The following is a 14,836-nucleotide window of genomic DNA, read 5'->3' as shown; positions in this document are numbered from 1 at the left end:
GTTCTGCTCAATAAACAGAAAGGGAACGCTGATAAGGACATTTTTTCACATCTTGATGTTTTATTATTAAAACCTAATTAGACAGCAGAATTAACTATTCAGTCCATCACTTCAATTGGACACTCATCTCATATCCTTCTTAAAAATACTCATAGAAGTCTAACATAAAAAAGGTGTCTGTCCTTTTTCAGTCTGTAATGTCAAAAGAACCTTCAGTTAAGTGTGCATTAATTGATTCACGTAGGGATCAGCATTCAGGAGCCATCAGAGTCCATGTCATCGGTGTCGTCTCCTGAGCGACAGATTTCCTCCAGTGCCAGTTCTGATGCACATGAAATGGTAAAAAGAACACCAAATTTAACACAGCAATGGATTTACAAGTTTGTGTTCTTCAGTGGCGAGGATACCAGCAAAAGTTATGAATAATCTTTTGGATCCAAATCTCAACAGTGCAATGTGGCAACATCTACACTGGCAAACGTTATTTGGATGGATGGAAGGAAATTGAACCTTTTTACCCTATTTTGGAAAACAACACTAGTGTGATAGCTTTTCTGTGTAGAGTTTGCATGTCTTCCCCATGTCTGTGGGTTTCCTCTGGGTTTTCCAGTTTCCTTCCACAGCCCAAAAGACATAAGGTAGGTTAACTGAAAACCCAAAATTGCCCCCGTGTGAATGAGACTGTAAATGGTTGTATGTCTTTATACGTGGTCCTGTGACAGACTGGCAATTGGTCCATTGTGAACCCTGCCTCTCAAACAATGACAGCTGGGATAGGCTCCAGTTACCCCGTAACCCCGAGCACAGGATAAGTGATATAGATAATGAATGATCTTTTCTGATCTAGAATTGCTTTGGCGCATTGTTCCTGTGATCATCTCAACATTTTGCCTGATTCCGTAACAGATGTGTACTTGTTTACCTTCGTTCTCGCTTAGCCCAGGGATCCTCCTCAACGTGTCTCGTAAGGCAGGGATCACCTGATCATACATGTGTAGCAGCGGCCTGCAGCTTTTGGTGAAGCTGTTGTGATGCAGGAGCAGCCAGTGCAGCAACTGCAGACACTCTCTCAACAGGGACGCTACTGGGTTGAGACACCACGGCAGGGGAGAGGTGCAAAGCGGTCGTGTAGGCTGAGCTGTGTCTATGAAATGACAGATACGCACATGCAGTCACACACAATCAACAAGCAACTAAGAATATGAAGAGAAAATTACGCAGTAGAAACAAACATTTGGTAGTTTCACTATTCACATCCAGGAAGGATCTATACTGCAATAATGGACTTTTTTTTTTAAGTAAACCAGTCAGCTAGCTATAATTTGAATGTATTTATGCCAATGGGGAAGTTTTGCATCGGGACTGAGACTGACCTGTCAAGGTTGTTGGCTCCAGAGCATCCCGGAGATCCAACCACTGACGATGCAAAATTACCACCACAGTTTGTACCAACTGCAACAGAAAAAAAAAACAAACAAAAAAACAAAAATTTGCAAAACCTAAGTACAAACAACTTTATTGTCGGGGGGTCTGTGTTATTGTGTGTTACCTCCGTATAGCATTGACAGCTGCTGTGTTGACTGGTAATCTGGCTCTCTGCTCTCTGTGTTAGTCTGGTAAACAAACGAACCACCTGAGATGACAAATCATGGGTCACTCTCGGATCTGTCTTTTAGGTGGGAGTGCATTAGTTCATACAGTATATGTAGATCTTTAAGGACCAAAATACGATGATAGGATACAATGAATTTTTCTTAATCCCCAAAAGGGGATTTAAACATGAAAGGTAACAGAAAAAATATCAATTGCCAATGATCTAATTAACTACAGAAAAAAAATTAAGAAAGTGCAAAAAGTGTGTAAAACATAGAAGATTTACTATGAGAAATCATGAAAAAGTAAGAAAGGTCCATGTATTGGCATGTTATAGAAAATTGAAGAGGGTTGAAATAATCATCTCTATCACAACGTCGGCCTTTCCATTGTTCTGACTTGTTTTGCCGAGTGGCACAAATGTGCCAGAACCCAGGTCTAGAATGATAGACAGCAGCATTGAAGCACTTTTGGTGAACAATATTACAGACTAATGATGAAAGGTACAATAATAGCATGAAAAAAATGAATTTTTGTTTTTAGGTTGTGGTTGTGCTGGTCTCTGAAATAATTATCATGTTATAGTAACTTGGTTTTCATGCAGTTGTAGTTGTTATGTGAATGAGATGAACCACCGTAGCACTGAGTCTCACTTTAATCAAGATATTTTCTACTCAAAATAGTTCTTTATCAGATCAAACCATGAACGCTTAGTAGTTCATGAGTTCCTATTTGGATTTTTTTCGCATATCTATGCACTGTCTGTCTGTGTGCATGAGCACACATTACCTGAAGGTCGAGCAAAACGAGGTCGGTATTCGTTGCTGGGTTGGAAGCTCTGCCTCTGGCGAAGTGCAACAACTTCAGGAAAAAACATGGGTCTAAAGAAAAGTAGAAATGTCCAGATATTAGACAAAAATAGGTCAAACCATGAAATAGCAGTAGTAATTGTATTTATTCCAAACTACATGGCATGCCTGCTGTCAAGCTATCATTACTCCATGTCTGTGCAGGTTCTCAGTCATCCAGGTCATGGTAAATTCTTGTTGAAATCTTCTTGTCTTGGCAACTGGACATGAATTTCTTCACTCGAAGACATTTCACCCCTCATTTGAGAGGCTTCTTCAGTTCGGGAGAACTGAAGAAGCCTCTCGGAAATTCAAGTCCAGTTGCCAAGACAAGAAGATTTCAACAAGAATGCATCATTACTCCATATTTATAAGAACTGACTCAGTAACTCTTGAAAAGCCTATGAAGCCCTCACCGTGCTGAGAGCACAGCAGCTGGGCCAGTGTGGGGTGGTCACACATCGACAGGAGGACGGACACAGATTCCAAATCTATGCGCAAATGGGCATCACCTGACACTGATGCACACAACACCTGCACCACGCACTGCAGCCTGAGAAGAGAGATAAAGGCAGACATCAGTCATTGCAAGTCGGTATTTGATCTCTGAATACCATCTCATTTATAGTTTTATATCTGAGTGGATCACACTAAAGGATCTTTCATCACCTTTAATGGTGCAATCCTTCCCCCTGCACAATGAGCAGCTCATTCAGCCAGAGGATCATCCCATCCCGGTGCAGAACCAACCACGTCAGACACTTTGTGCCCACAGCTATCAGACTGTACAACAGCAGTCTGGAAAGGACACAACTCTGACTGGCTGGAGCTACAGCTGTACTACTGGCCACTACCTGCAACTGTCACTCACTGTTATTCTGCTGGGAACATTTGAGTGAATGGGTTTTTAACAGAATTACACATATAATTAATTTAGTGCACCAAATTCCCTACATAACTGGATGTATCTGCAATAAAAAAAAAAAAAAGCCGTCTCGCAAAGAAGAAAGTTTTTAATCCCAGTCATATTCTATCTCTCTTTCTCTCACACACAACTACTATATTACTTTACCCAAACAACAACCATCATGCTGAAAGGGTTAATTTGAAGCATAATGATTGGTACTCAACCTCGAATGATCCAGTTCAGCTTCACAAATTTCATGTTATTTCAGTGATGGAAAAATCAAAACAGGCAATCACTTGATAATCACTGATGGTGAGGGGAGGAAAAAAATCGTAAAATGCTCCCACACTCTTCTACCTGTTGTGGTCTTTCTTCTAAGCAAGTATTACATCGTGTTTGAGTTATCATGTACACCTCATTGGGTGTATGAGTACCAATTGAGGCACCAGGTGCATCGAAGTGAAAGTAGTGCTTTTAGTAATCAACTGAAAAGCAAACAAGTTTGAAAAAATTGTCAAACTAAGCAAACAGGGTTTCTGTAGCTATCAGCTAATATAATTTAATGCTTTTTAATGCCACATTAAACAAATGTAATGCCCATGACCTACTGCAGATTTTTATTTCTAATAAGGTCAATCATTTACATCTGGAATTATTTACATAAACAGTAGCAGATTTGTACATATGAGTGATAATGGGACTAAAGAATCACATGGATTTAACTTTGTGTATGTGTTGTTTCAGCTTTCTCAGCAAGTTCATCAGAGTCCATCTGAAGGCTGGCATACAACTCTGTCGACACAGCCGTTTTCTTTCTCAGTGCTTCCAGCTCATCCTCCTATGCTTTTTTTCAGTCCACGCATTGCAACCTCTCACTTCCTCCTCTCTTCATCGAGGTACCTCCTGTGTTTTGTTCTGGCTGAGGCAATAGAAACCAGTAGTCCTTTTGTTAGGGACACTTTGAAAACACCTCCATAAGCTCTGACCTGGCCACAGACTTGTTTTTGGGCCACAATTTGATTAGTTATATTGTACGTCTCCATATACCCGTGGAATGCTACTGTGGAAATCAGTCCTTTTCTACAGTGTGAGGCAAGTCCAAATGTTATAATAATGCTTGTTTTGTCCACGTGTAAAATATTTAGCAATATCAGAGTTGGGAAACTGCCTGAAACAGCTCAGAGACGCTATCGTTTGACGGATATGAGTGGTAATGCAGCATTCGGACACCAGAGCATCAACATTGCATTGGAATCAAATACTCCTTGCAAGTTGCTGGTCCTCCTGCTTGTTGCGGAACTGCCGGAGGTGGTCACTGTTGCAGCAGTGGTGATCAAAGCTGCAGCAGCTGTTGTGTTGGCGATGGAAGCAGTTGCTTTGCTGGTCCCAGGAAAAAAATCTGCTACAGTCAACAGTTGCCTGCCTGCGCTGACTTATGACCATCTGATTGCATTCCAAAACATCTTAGATATGCTGTCTCTCTGGACTCGTTCCTGATCCTATCCATCCTCATCACTCCCAAAGAAAACCTCAACATCTTCATCCCTGCTACCTCCAGCTCTGCCTGGTGTCTGCTCTTCAATGCCACTACCGCCAAACCATACAGCTTCCCTGATCTCACAACTGTCTTGTATATGTTTCCATTCATTCTAGCTGATATTCTTTTGTCACACTTTACAACCGGCACTCTTCTCCAGCCGTTCCAACTTTCCTGTTTCTTCACCTCTCTTCCACACTCTCCATTGGTCTGGACTCTTCAGGCTTATTACTCAAAATCCTCCACCTTTATCTCTACTCTCTGTAGCCTCACTGCTCCACTTGGGTTCCTCTCAATCACACTCATGAATCCTATTTTACAGGGACAAACCTTCATTCCTCACCTTTTCAGTGCATACCTTCATTTCTTCAGATTTTCGCACGCTCACTCCTCTCACTGCAGATCATAATCATAATCATCAGCAAACATCATGGTCCATGGAGGTTCATGTCTAACCTCATCTGTTAGCCTGTCCATCACCACTGCAAATAAGAAGGGGCTCAGAGCTGACCCATGATGTAGTCCCACCCCCACCTTGAACTTCTTGGCCACTCCTACAACACACCTCACCACTTTCTCACAGCTTCAGTAAGTAACCCATACAGTTCCATAGCTCCTCTCTCAGCACCCTGTTGTATGCTTTTTCTGTAAAGGCACAATGTAGCTCTCTGACCTTCTCATTACTTCTCTAAGGCATTCTTAAGGCAAATATGACATCTGTAGGACTCAGTCTAGGCATGAAATCAAACTGTGACTCACAAATGCGGTTTTCCTCTTAGTGTAATTTCAAGTTCTCTTTCCAATAACGTCATCATTAACTTCTTATGGCTCATCAACTTTATTCCTCTATAGCAGGGGTGGGCCGACTTTTTTGATTCGCAGGCCACAATGGGTTCCAAAATTTGACAGAGTGGCCGGGCAAGGAACAGATGGAAGGAGTGTCTGTGTGAACTAATATAAATAACATTGACAGAAATACATGTAAAAGCCATTACTTGAGGGGATTTGGCCTTTCAGAACGGCATATATATGCAAGGCTCAAATTGTTTTCCAAATGCACGGATTTCATAACACAGTGGAGAAACTCACGTTCAGTTTCAGCGGGAACAGTGTTGTTGATCTCCCTTTTTTGCAAGTGCATCAAAGTCTGGAGTTTTGTTAGGGGAATTCTCAGGATCCGAAAGTGTTGGTCAAGTGTTGTGATGGGCTTTGCTGGTGTTCATGACGCTAAACATCGACTCACATATGTAAACGTCAACGCTAAACAACGTCAGCATCTATGTGTTGTCCTCGGGAGGTTTAGAAACATGGCTAATTGCTAATTCGAATGCCAGAATAAAACTTGCCTTCGTTGTCACACCATTTCCAGTGCTTTCAGTGCATCCATCCAGCTGATTTGGTCCATCTGGACGTACAGCTGCCACCTACGGCAGGCAATCAATGCAGACTTAAAAGCTTCGCTTCCAATTACACCAGTTGCAAGGTTGCTTTAATTGCATGGGAGACCTGGAACTGAACCGCCTTTTCTCGGCGCCACTCACTGGGCTTTGCACTGTCCAGCCAGGTTTCAGGAGCCTCCACGCTCTCCCATTGGGCTCGAAGAGCCCTGTGCTTTCTCACCAAGCTTCGTGCTCCTTTGCTGAGCTTCAGGAGCCTCCATGCTCTCTTGCCTGTCTTCTTGGTACCGACCTTGCCTATCTCCAATTCCCCTGCTTCATCTGTGTTCTGCAACAACAAACTGTACAACTTCTGCCACTAAAGTCTTTGAACCCTCTGTGTTGGTATGGAGTCATGGTGTTGCAATTGGGTCCATACCCAACCCGTTACATTGGTACTCAACTCTTGAACTGCAGTTTGTCAGGAGAAAAATTCAGTCTGTAAATGAGAAGTCACCCTCCGATCGACAAATTTTTACAGGAGCGTTGAAAGGGGAAAGCGGAGAAGGTGACGCTAGCAATACACAGCACTCCCAACAGTCTGTATGGGGAGTGCGCCATCTATTGGAGAACTGAGGGTCTCTCAGAGAAAAAAGGGCTTTCCCCTTCAGGGGTCGCCACAGCACATCAACTTTCTCCATCTAACCCTATTCTCTGTATCCTTCTCTCTCACTATGTCCAAAAATCGTCTTTCAAGGAAAGCAAGACATTTAATTCTAACAAAAATTTCAAGTTCAGCAGGCTGCATTAATAAAAAAAAAGTACAGTGGGCTGCATACGGCCGTAGTTTGCCCATGCCTGCTCCATAGCACCTGCAATTCTGCACATCTTCCTTCGAGGAAAATCTGCTCCTAAGCCTCTAGCCTTGCTCCCTTTCCACCTGGTCTTCTGGACACACAGTATATCCACTGTCCTTCTTGCCAACATGTCAACCAACTCTCAAGCTTTTCCTGTCGTTGTCCCAGCATTTAAAGTCCCTACTCTAAAAACCAGACTCTTGCCTTTTCTCTCTCTGCTTTTGAACATGCAATCCTCCTCTCTTTCTTTGACCCACAGTAGCCTGATTTCCACTGGTACACTGCAAGTTACCTGTACCAATAGGTTGTGGTTAACCCAGATCTCGACTGATCCGCGATGGAAGTCATAGGTGTGATTTGTTTTATTCCAGATGCCCTTCCTGATGCAACCCTCTACATTAATCCAGGGTTGGGACTGGCTCAGAAAGAAACAGGCTTGTGTCCCCCTGTGACTGCATTAATCTATAGGACTGTCTCAGAAAATTAAAATATTGTGATAAAGTTCTTTATCTTCTGTAATTCAATTACAAAGACAAAAAAGTAATACATTCTGGATTCATTACAAATCAATTGAAATATTGCAAGCCTTTTATTATTTCAATATTGCTGATTATGGCTTACAACTTAAGAAAACTCAAAAATTCTATCTCAAAATATTAGAATATCATGAAAAAGTAATTTTTGTTTTTTTAATAGCATTACAGAAGATAAAGAACTTTATCACAATATTCTAATTTTCTGAGACACTACTGTATATCAACTAATAAACATGAAGTCTATGTTACTCAAGAAAACAGTCAATCACATTACATGAATATGTGATGGATTGTCAAGTTTTATGTCAAGAAAAGAAAAAATGGCAAATGATCACTCCCTGTTTTTTTTTAAACTGCAATAAATGATGGCAGTGTTCAGATTTTTTCCATCAGGTTTTCTTCTTGTTCGTTTCCTTTTCTAAATATCCAAGGGCCAGGAGACATTTGATATAGGCAGTAAAATGAATGCAATATTGTGGGCAGGTTGTGAAATATTGCCATTAAATTTTTTTTTAATCTTTGCCACTTATTTGTTCCAACATTCAGTTCACTGGGTGTGAATGAACATGCAGGTAACGTGTGCAGACTCACTTATCAGTTTGCGTGTCTGGCGTCCTCTCCATCAGGACACCAAGTATCTTCACAGCACTGATGACAAGATCCTCCCTCCGTGAGCTGCCTCCCACTATTCCTATATCACATAGCCGCAATACTGACCGCAGCAAAGTGTTCTGGGAAAGCAGACCTAGGCGTGCAGCAGAGCAGTCAGCCTAGGAGTGACAGAGGAAAGAAGGACGGAAACATCATTATACTCATGGAGCCTTGAGTTACATCACAAAGCCACTTCTACGAGCTTGACACATTCAGTCACTCTCTAAACCCAGTCATCACAAGTGATAAAACGCTAGTAATACAGTGAACTGAAATTTTCCCCCTTCAACCAAAATGAACATTTCCTTGTTTCTTAAAGTCTCATACCTTGACTGATCAGGCATGAGATTGTCTTGTTTAGTTTATGCATACATATATAAACACATAAATAAATTATATATTCCTGCTGCTCATTTCTACATAAGAAAGCCCATATTTTTATTTCACAGTCTTGAGTCTTGTAGAAGGACTCTAGATCTAGTTGTACCTTGTCTGAAACTTTGGTCTGGATCTCCCCTGACAGCACAGCCTCCAACACCTAGGAGCCAGAAAAAATATTCAAGAGCAAAATAATAAATTCTTGATGAAATATTAATCAGTAGCTGTTAAAACCTGCAAATGAGTGTATCATACAATCAACATAGCTGTATTATGGTGTGCCTGGGATCAGGGTCAGATTAATACATTTAGCACGTGTGTGTGTGTGTGTGTGTGTGTGTGTGTGTGTGTGTTGCTAAGTGTTTCCTGGGCTCATGGTCACCATAAAAGGTTTAATTAGTAAACATAAATGTAATGCAAGAAAAAACAAACAGAATAAATCCTCCATTGAGATGGATAATATCTGTGTTGTATGCCATTAAATACTAAAACATACTGGTCTTCTGTGGTTTACAGATTAAAACTGAGAAGGGTATTTTGCCTGATTTATACAAATGTATGGCATTGTTTCTTTCATAACCTCATCACTGTGGGACAGCAGCAGGTAAAGAAGCCTCAGAGTTGCCAAGCCTGCATCTTCAAGGCTGATACAGGTCAGAACGGACTCCTCCAATGTCCCATGTCCAGCCGCAGAAGCCTGGTCTGCTGGGATAGGACCAACAGCCAAGGGGTCTGACCAACTGCTGACAACTAAGGCTGACTTTTGCGAGTCTAGAGCCCCACAGAGTGAGGATAAGTGGTGTTCCAACAGAGGAAGGAGGAGCAGAGCGCCAGGATATGACCTGAATATATACAGAAATCGTGAAGATGTAATTATTTACATTGCATTTTTAGCTTTGGTTTGATTGGTATACAATATTGACAGGCTGACTGAGAGGACTATGGCATCAATGGAAACACATCAGTATCGTCACTATACTTGTTTCAGTTTGCCAATGTCAGTGCTGCTATTATGATTTACGGCCACTAGAGGCCCCTGTTATCCATCTCACAAATCTCACAGTGGGCATAAGATAACGTTGCAAAGTTGAAGGGCTTGACGTGTGAGCCTACCTCTGGTTTTTGCTGCTAGAGGCTGCTGGGTGGCTCTGACTCAGCATGCTTAGTCCGCTTATAGCCAGATTCTGAACCGAACCCAGAGCAGTTCTGGGTGCTCCTGCTCGACATCCTGCAGTATCAGTGTGAAGTAGAAAACCTGCTGATGGTCCACTGATGACCACAAACATGCAAATAAAGAAAAGTTCAATTATTTTTCCTGGGGCCAGTCTTTAAGTTATTGTTCATACTTCTGTAGAAAACAAATTCTACAATATCAAAAAGGGGCGTCTGAATATCATATTTTTTTGCCCAATATCGCACATCCGGTGACACCATGTAGTTGCGTTTTATTGTCAAAACATCGAAACTTTTTCTTTTGATTTTAATCTAAAATGTATTTTTTATGGTTGTCTGTCTAAATATGTGGCCCTGCAATTGACTGGTGACCAGTCTAGAGTATACCCTTCCTCTCGCCCAAAGACAGCTTGCATAGCTCTAGCATCCCCGCAACCCTGAGTGCAGGATGAGCGGCAGACGATGGATGGATCGATGAACTGTTTCTTTTTTCAGTACATGGTTTGAAAAAGGAAGTCACATGTGCTTAAAAACAAATAAACTGACAAAAAAACAAACCTGTATGTTAAGTTTGTTTTATTCATATTGCTTCAATCAGGTCATTTGTTTCTAAAAACACATAGCCTTGGTGAAGGAGACATGTGGCTGAAATTAAGAGAGATAATTGGAGTCTCTACCCTTTTTCACTACCCCTGTGTTTTTTGGTTGCATTGAATACTAGACCCATTGCATTTTCACTTAAGTTGTGATGGTTTTCCTCACCTAGATGCCAAGTGGAGGTCAGTCAGACTAGTGGATAGAAGGTGAGAGAGGCAGAGGCTGCTTGGAGCCAGAGGCTGCTGCAACAACAACCCAAGCAGGATGCCACCTGGGAGACCACGCCCACACAGACAGTTGGTTAGTTACGGCAAAGCATCAAAACAATGACGCAAAATGAGGATACTTGTTTGTTCTGATGTAAAAATGCCTTCCATTTTTTCTGATTTTTTTTTTTTTAAAGATTGAGAAAATCTACAGCTTCATGGGATGGTTTTCTTGATTGATTTTTAACGACAGGCTGACTAACCTCTGTGCGGTAGGTGAACGGGTCTGATGCAGAGGAAAGGGTCTGGAAGGGACGAATCCTGTTTGTAACCAGATCTGTTGCTGGATCCTGCTGTGTCTGCACTCACAGGTTTTGATCAGAAAAGATCAGTCTAAATCCATGAATCATCTGTTTGACATCTGCATCTCACCTTCTTTCTTCTTTACTGGTGTCACTGTGGTCGGCACCTGGGCTCCAAACATCTCCATGGTGATAAAACCAGTTGCTGGAGAAGAGAAGCTGCTGCCACTCCCATGATGCACCTGAGTGACACAGCTCTGTAATTTAGGGCTGAGCAGGTAATGGAAAAGAAAACAGGTTATTACACTCAACCCAGTTTGACCCTCTAAATGTTGACAATGAGCAATATGTGGGAATTAAAGCTACCCTCTTGTGAGCCTCAAAATAATTTTATCGAATCAATATCAAATACAGTAAAAGTTATATATTAAAAAATAGAATTTGTTTTTGATAGATCGACAGTTCATATCTAATTTTATCTGTATATGACTATATTTGACATCAATCCTGAAAACACTTTTGACAAATTTAATGAGCAGCTTTTGTCCACTATAGAACTTTTAATCTATGAAAGCACAACATTTTGTAGTTTTGAAAGGTTTCATAAATTTACTGTTATCATTTTTTGGCAAAAATGTTTTGACAAAATATGTAGCAAATGGTAAAAAACTTAAATTCTTCCAGTTATTAGACATTAGGATTGCAGAATGTATGTGACCACTCTGAGGATCTCTTTGCCTAAGATAGCTGACTCCCCTGCTCAACCACAATTTCATATTCTGGAGTTTGTTTGCCATCCACTGTCTCATTTTAGCAAATTCTGGTCAAACAATATTCAGTTTAGATTAGGAAAAGGGAGAATAATGGCTAAAACTGTCAAACCTTACAATAGTTTAGTTGGTTCGGTAAAACGGAAACGCACTCTTATTAACAGAGGTATTGAGGGTGACTGACCTCCTTTTAGACAGCGGGGAGGCTGTTTTGCTTTTGTCTGAACTGTGCAGTCTTGTCTTTATATCATTGATTTCTGCTTCTTTAAACTGCAGCTCTGACTCCATAGACTGCACCTGCATGGGGACAAAATGTCACTGTCATGGAAGTCTGAACATTTCACTAATTCTACACGATATTTGGCTTCTCACCTTCTTGCTGAGCTCCTTTTCTTTGTCACTATGTTCTTTCTGCTTCTGTATCTCCAGCTGCATGAAGTTCTGCCTCTGTGTCTCTTTCTCCTGCTGAGCTGCTTTCAGGGAGTCCCTTAGCACACAGATCTCACCATTTTTCAGAAGAATCTCCTCTTCCACCTCCCTCAGCTTAAAATATGCAGAATACATGCATACAGTTGAAAACAGCAAATGCCAAGACATCTTTTTTTATCAAAGGCTGGTACAAATCAGTCTCGATAGTGATGTCAAATCACAAGCGGGAAATGTCTCTTATGAAATCACTCCTACAGAATGGGTGATGTAGTTACCTCATTTTATTTTCCTAGCCCAAGGCTTTATTTTAATCCCATTCTTCTTTTTTGATCATCTGATAATTTCTGCATTTCATCGACTTTACATCCTCCATTGATTATTATCACCTTCTGTATGATTTTGCTAAAATGCTTTGTGTCAAAAATAATGTATTTGCAGAAGTACTAGAGCACAAAAACACTTCTCTGAAATGGTGGAGGATGTTTAGGTGTGCTATGTTATGGCTGTATGCACTGATCATGCACAGTAATTTATTTTCCTGTGTGATGTGTGAAAGCTACTTTCTTAAATGAGCCGACTGATCTTGGGCTTGATGTCTTACCTTCCTCTTCAGGTCAGCATGCTGAGTCACTAACAAACTGTAGGAGTCCTCCCTGTCCAACTTGAATGGCTGCTGCTTGTTACCTGAATACATGTACATACACTTTGAATAATCACTTTATTACATGTTTGGTCAATGCTTTAAAAATCTACTTAATATGAAGCACTGCCAATCACAGTTTTAAACTGATGCTTCATCAAAGCACTTTCACAGATCTTAAAAAAATGCACTGAGATGGAAAAGTTATTTTAATTTCATGAATATATTGTCAACCTATATTTAAGATAAGTTTAAAACCGTTTTAATTTTTCCTGGATGCCTCATTGTTTTGTTAAGACAACTCTGGGACATTTACACACTATTACCCACTTTCTTTAATCAGAAGAAGGAAGAACAATCTCTGAGCGCTAAACTGGCACATTTCAATGTATTGGATAATCAATAATAATAAAAAGAGGAATGGGGAGCCTTTTTTGATGTGGTGCTTTTATGAAAATATAAACTATAAAAAACAGGTTGCTCAACACTCACTATGGTGGATTATTTTTCTGTAGAGAGGAAGAAAAATCAATAATCAGTTTACAATAAAGTTGTCACGGTGAATATTTCAGGTTTGGAAAGTGGAATGAGCAGGAAGAATCATGTAAATCCATTTGGTTTGGTCAGGTAAGTATCTATATGAAGAAAAACTTGAGCTGCAGTGAAAACTCACCGAAAGGCACTGTGCTTGGTATCTTGGCATTTCCTGTTTTGTCACTGAATTTACCCATGCTCTCTCTGCCGTGACTGCTTGTGGCTTTGCTTACAGGCTTACTCTGTCCAGCAGATGGAATGAGGACAGACCCAAAATTCAGCACTTCTGGTTTGTTTCCTGTTTTAGATCCAAATCCTGATACAGCTGTTGAGGTGCTGGCCTGTGAGGTGAGGATATCAATCTCATTGAAGTCATCTTGGGTATAGTCCTCATCCTCTCCAAAGGAATCATTGAAGGCGTCATTTAGTGGTTCGTCCAGATCCAAGCCTCGGAGGCGTTTTTTAGGGGGGCAGTTCATGCTGTAGGGGAAAGATGTAAAAAGAGGGAAACTTTGTAAACTACTGGCTCAATCATAAAATATATATATATATATATTCATCAAGAGTAGGCAACACCGTAGCAAGTCAGTCCTTGCTGAAGAAAGCAGAAACCCTAACCCTAACCCTAACCCTGCATAAACAATTTGGGGCAGGCAGCCTGTCGTATCTAAGTAGTTTGTACAGCGATTTCATCTATCTCACAAAGAATGTGCGAAATACATATAATATACATTATATAAATTACATGTGAGTGAAATATATTGATTATATTATGTGTGGCGATACGCCCACTGTGAAGAGTATGCCACTTCGTAACAGTCAATGTGTGGTCTTTTGCTCAAGTTTCCGCTATGTTTAGCACTGTTTACTTGTACGTGTAGACTTAAGTTTCAGAAAAGTAGAATATGCAATAGCTGCATCATTTAGCACAAAAAAATTGATTGTTTATGCACTATGTTGCTGATATCTTCTCGTCATGTTGTTACCGATACTGCTGTCACTTCTCTTACCTGTTGCCAGCTCAATTCAGTTGAACAGTTAGTTGTATTCCCATTGAAAGTTAGCTCGCTAAGCTAACACGGTTCCGATGTCACACGTTATTTGAATAAGAACCAAAAAATGTTATTCGCGGGTTGGACGTGTCTCACGGCGGCTGTGCTTCAGAGAACGTCTCATCACTAAACGATAGAAATAGAAACGATAATCCGATAATCAAACTGAAAAAAGAAGTCAATATTGTCATGCTTCGCAAACCCCCTCCCGGAAACAGGAGCCGTTGTTCAACTAGCCAATCAAAAACACTAGTCAGACAATTCTGGCCAATCCAAGGAAGCTACTGTACGGGTCGCAGTGTAGGACAATTAAAAGAACACGAAACCCAAAACCGGACTAGCTAATTATTGGACAGAAAACATACAAAGTTTGTGTTTGTAAAGTAATTGTCTTCGATATCGCCCACAATATCTTTATGGCTGTATTAAAACACAAGCGTATAGTCATTT

General features: G+C 40.8%; 1 protein-coding gene across 2 annotated transcripts; it reads right to left on the bottom strand.

Annotated features, from left to right (window-relative positions):
- Positions 1-40: 40 nt before the first annotated feature.
- Positions 41-14,591, bottom strand: atrip (ATR interacting protein). Of its 2 annotated transcripts, XM_086150016.1 has the most exons (18): positions 14,345-14,591; positions 13,474-13,814; positions 12,762-12,844; positions 12,104-12,274; positions 11,916-12,028; positions 11,092-11,231; positions 10,923-11,018; positions 10,619-10,724; positions 9,797-9,952; positions 9,264-9,525; positions 8,793-8,843; positions 8,246-8,424; positions 2,858-2,994; positions 2,383-2,474; positions 1,550-1,633; positions 1,374-1,452; positions 923-1,144; positions 41-322 (listed from the first exon to the last, which is right to left on the bottom strand). In XM_086150016.1, the coding sequence occupies exons 2-18, from the start codon at positions 13,811-13,813 to the stop codon at positions 255-257; spliced, it is 2,379 nt and encodes a 792-aa protein (XP_086006142.1). In that variant the 5' UTR covers position 13,814; positions 14,345-14,591; the 3' UTR covers positions 41-254. The 2 variants fall into 2 exon arrangements, with proteins under 2 accessions (XP_086006142.1, XP_086006141.1); XM_086150015.1 differs by lacking the exon at positions 41-322 and having other exon boundaries at positions 334-1,144.
- Positions 14,592-14,836: the final 245 nt, after the last annotated feature.

This window comes from Fistularia commersonii, chromosome 7 (genome assembly GCF_037954325.1).
Source record: "Fistularia commersonii isolate RoL2024-O1a breed Wild chromosome 7, RoL_Fcom_v1.0, whole genome shotgun sequence".
Taxonomy (NCBI): Eukaryota; Metazoa; Chordata; class Actinopteri; order Syngnathiformes; family Fistulariidae; genus Fistularia; species Fistularia commersonii.
Note: the sequence above shows the minus strand (reverse complement) of the source record. Positions and strands in the feature narration are given on the sequence as shown.

Coding starts and splice junctions, on each gene's coding strand:
- atrip (XM_086150015.1), bottom strand. CDS start 13,813: ATGAACTGCCCCCCTAAAAAACGCCTCCGAGGCTTGGATCTGGACGAA. Junction 8,844..9,263: donor TGCTGTCCCACAGTGATGAG/GTTATGAAAGAA, acceptor TCTGGCTCCTAG/GTGTTGGAGGCTGTGCTGTC. Junction 1,634..2,382: donor TCGTTTTGCTCGACCTTCAG/GTAATGTGTGCT, acceptor TTGTCATCTCAG/GTGGTTCGTTTGTTTACCAG.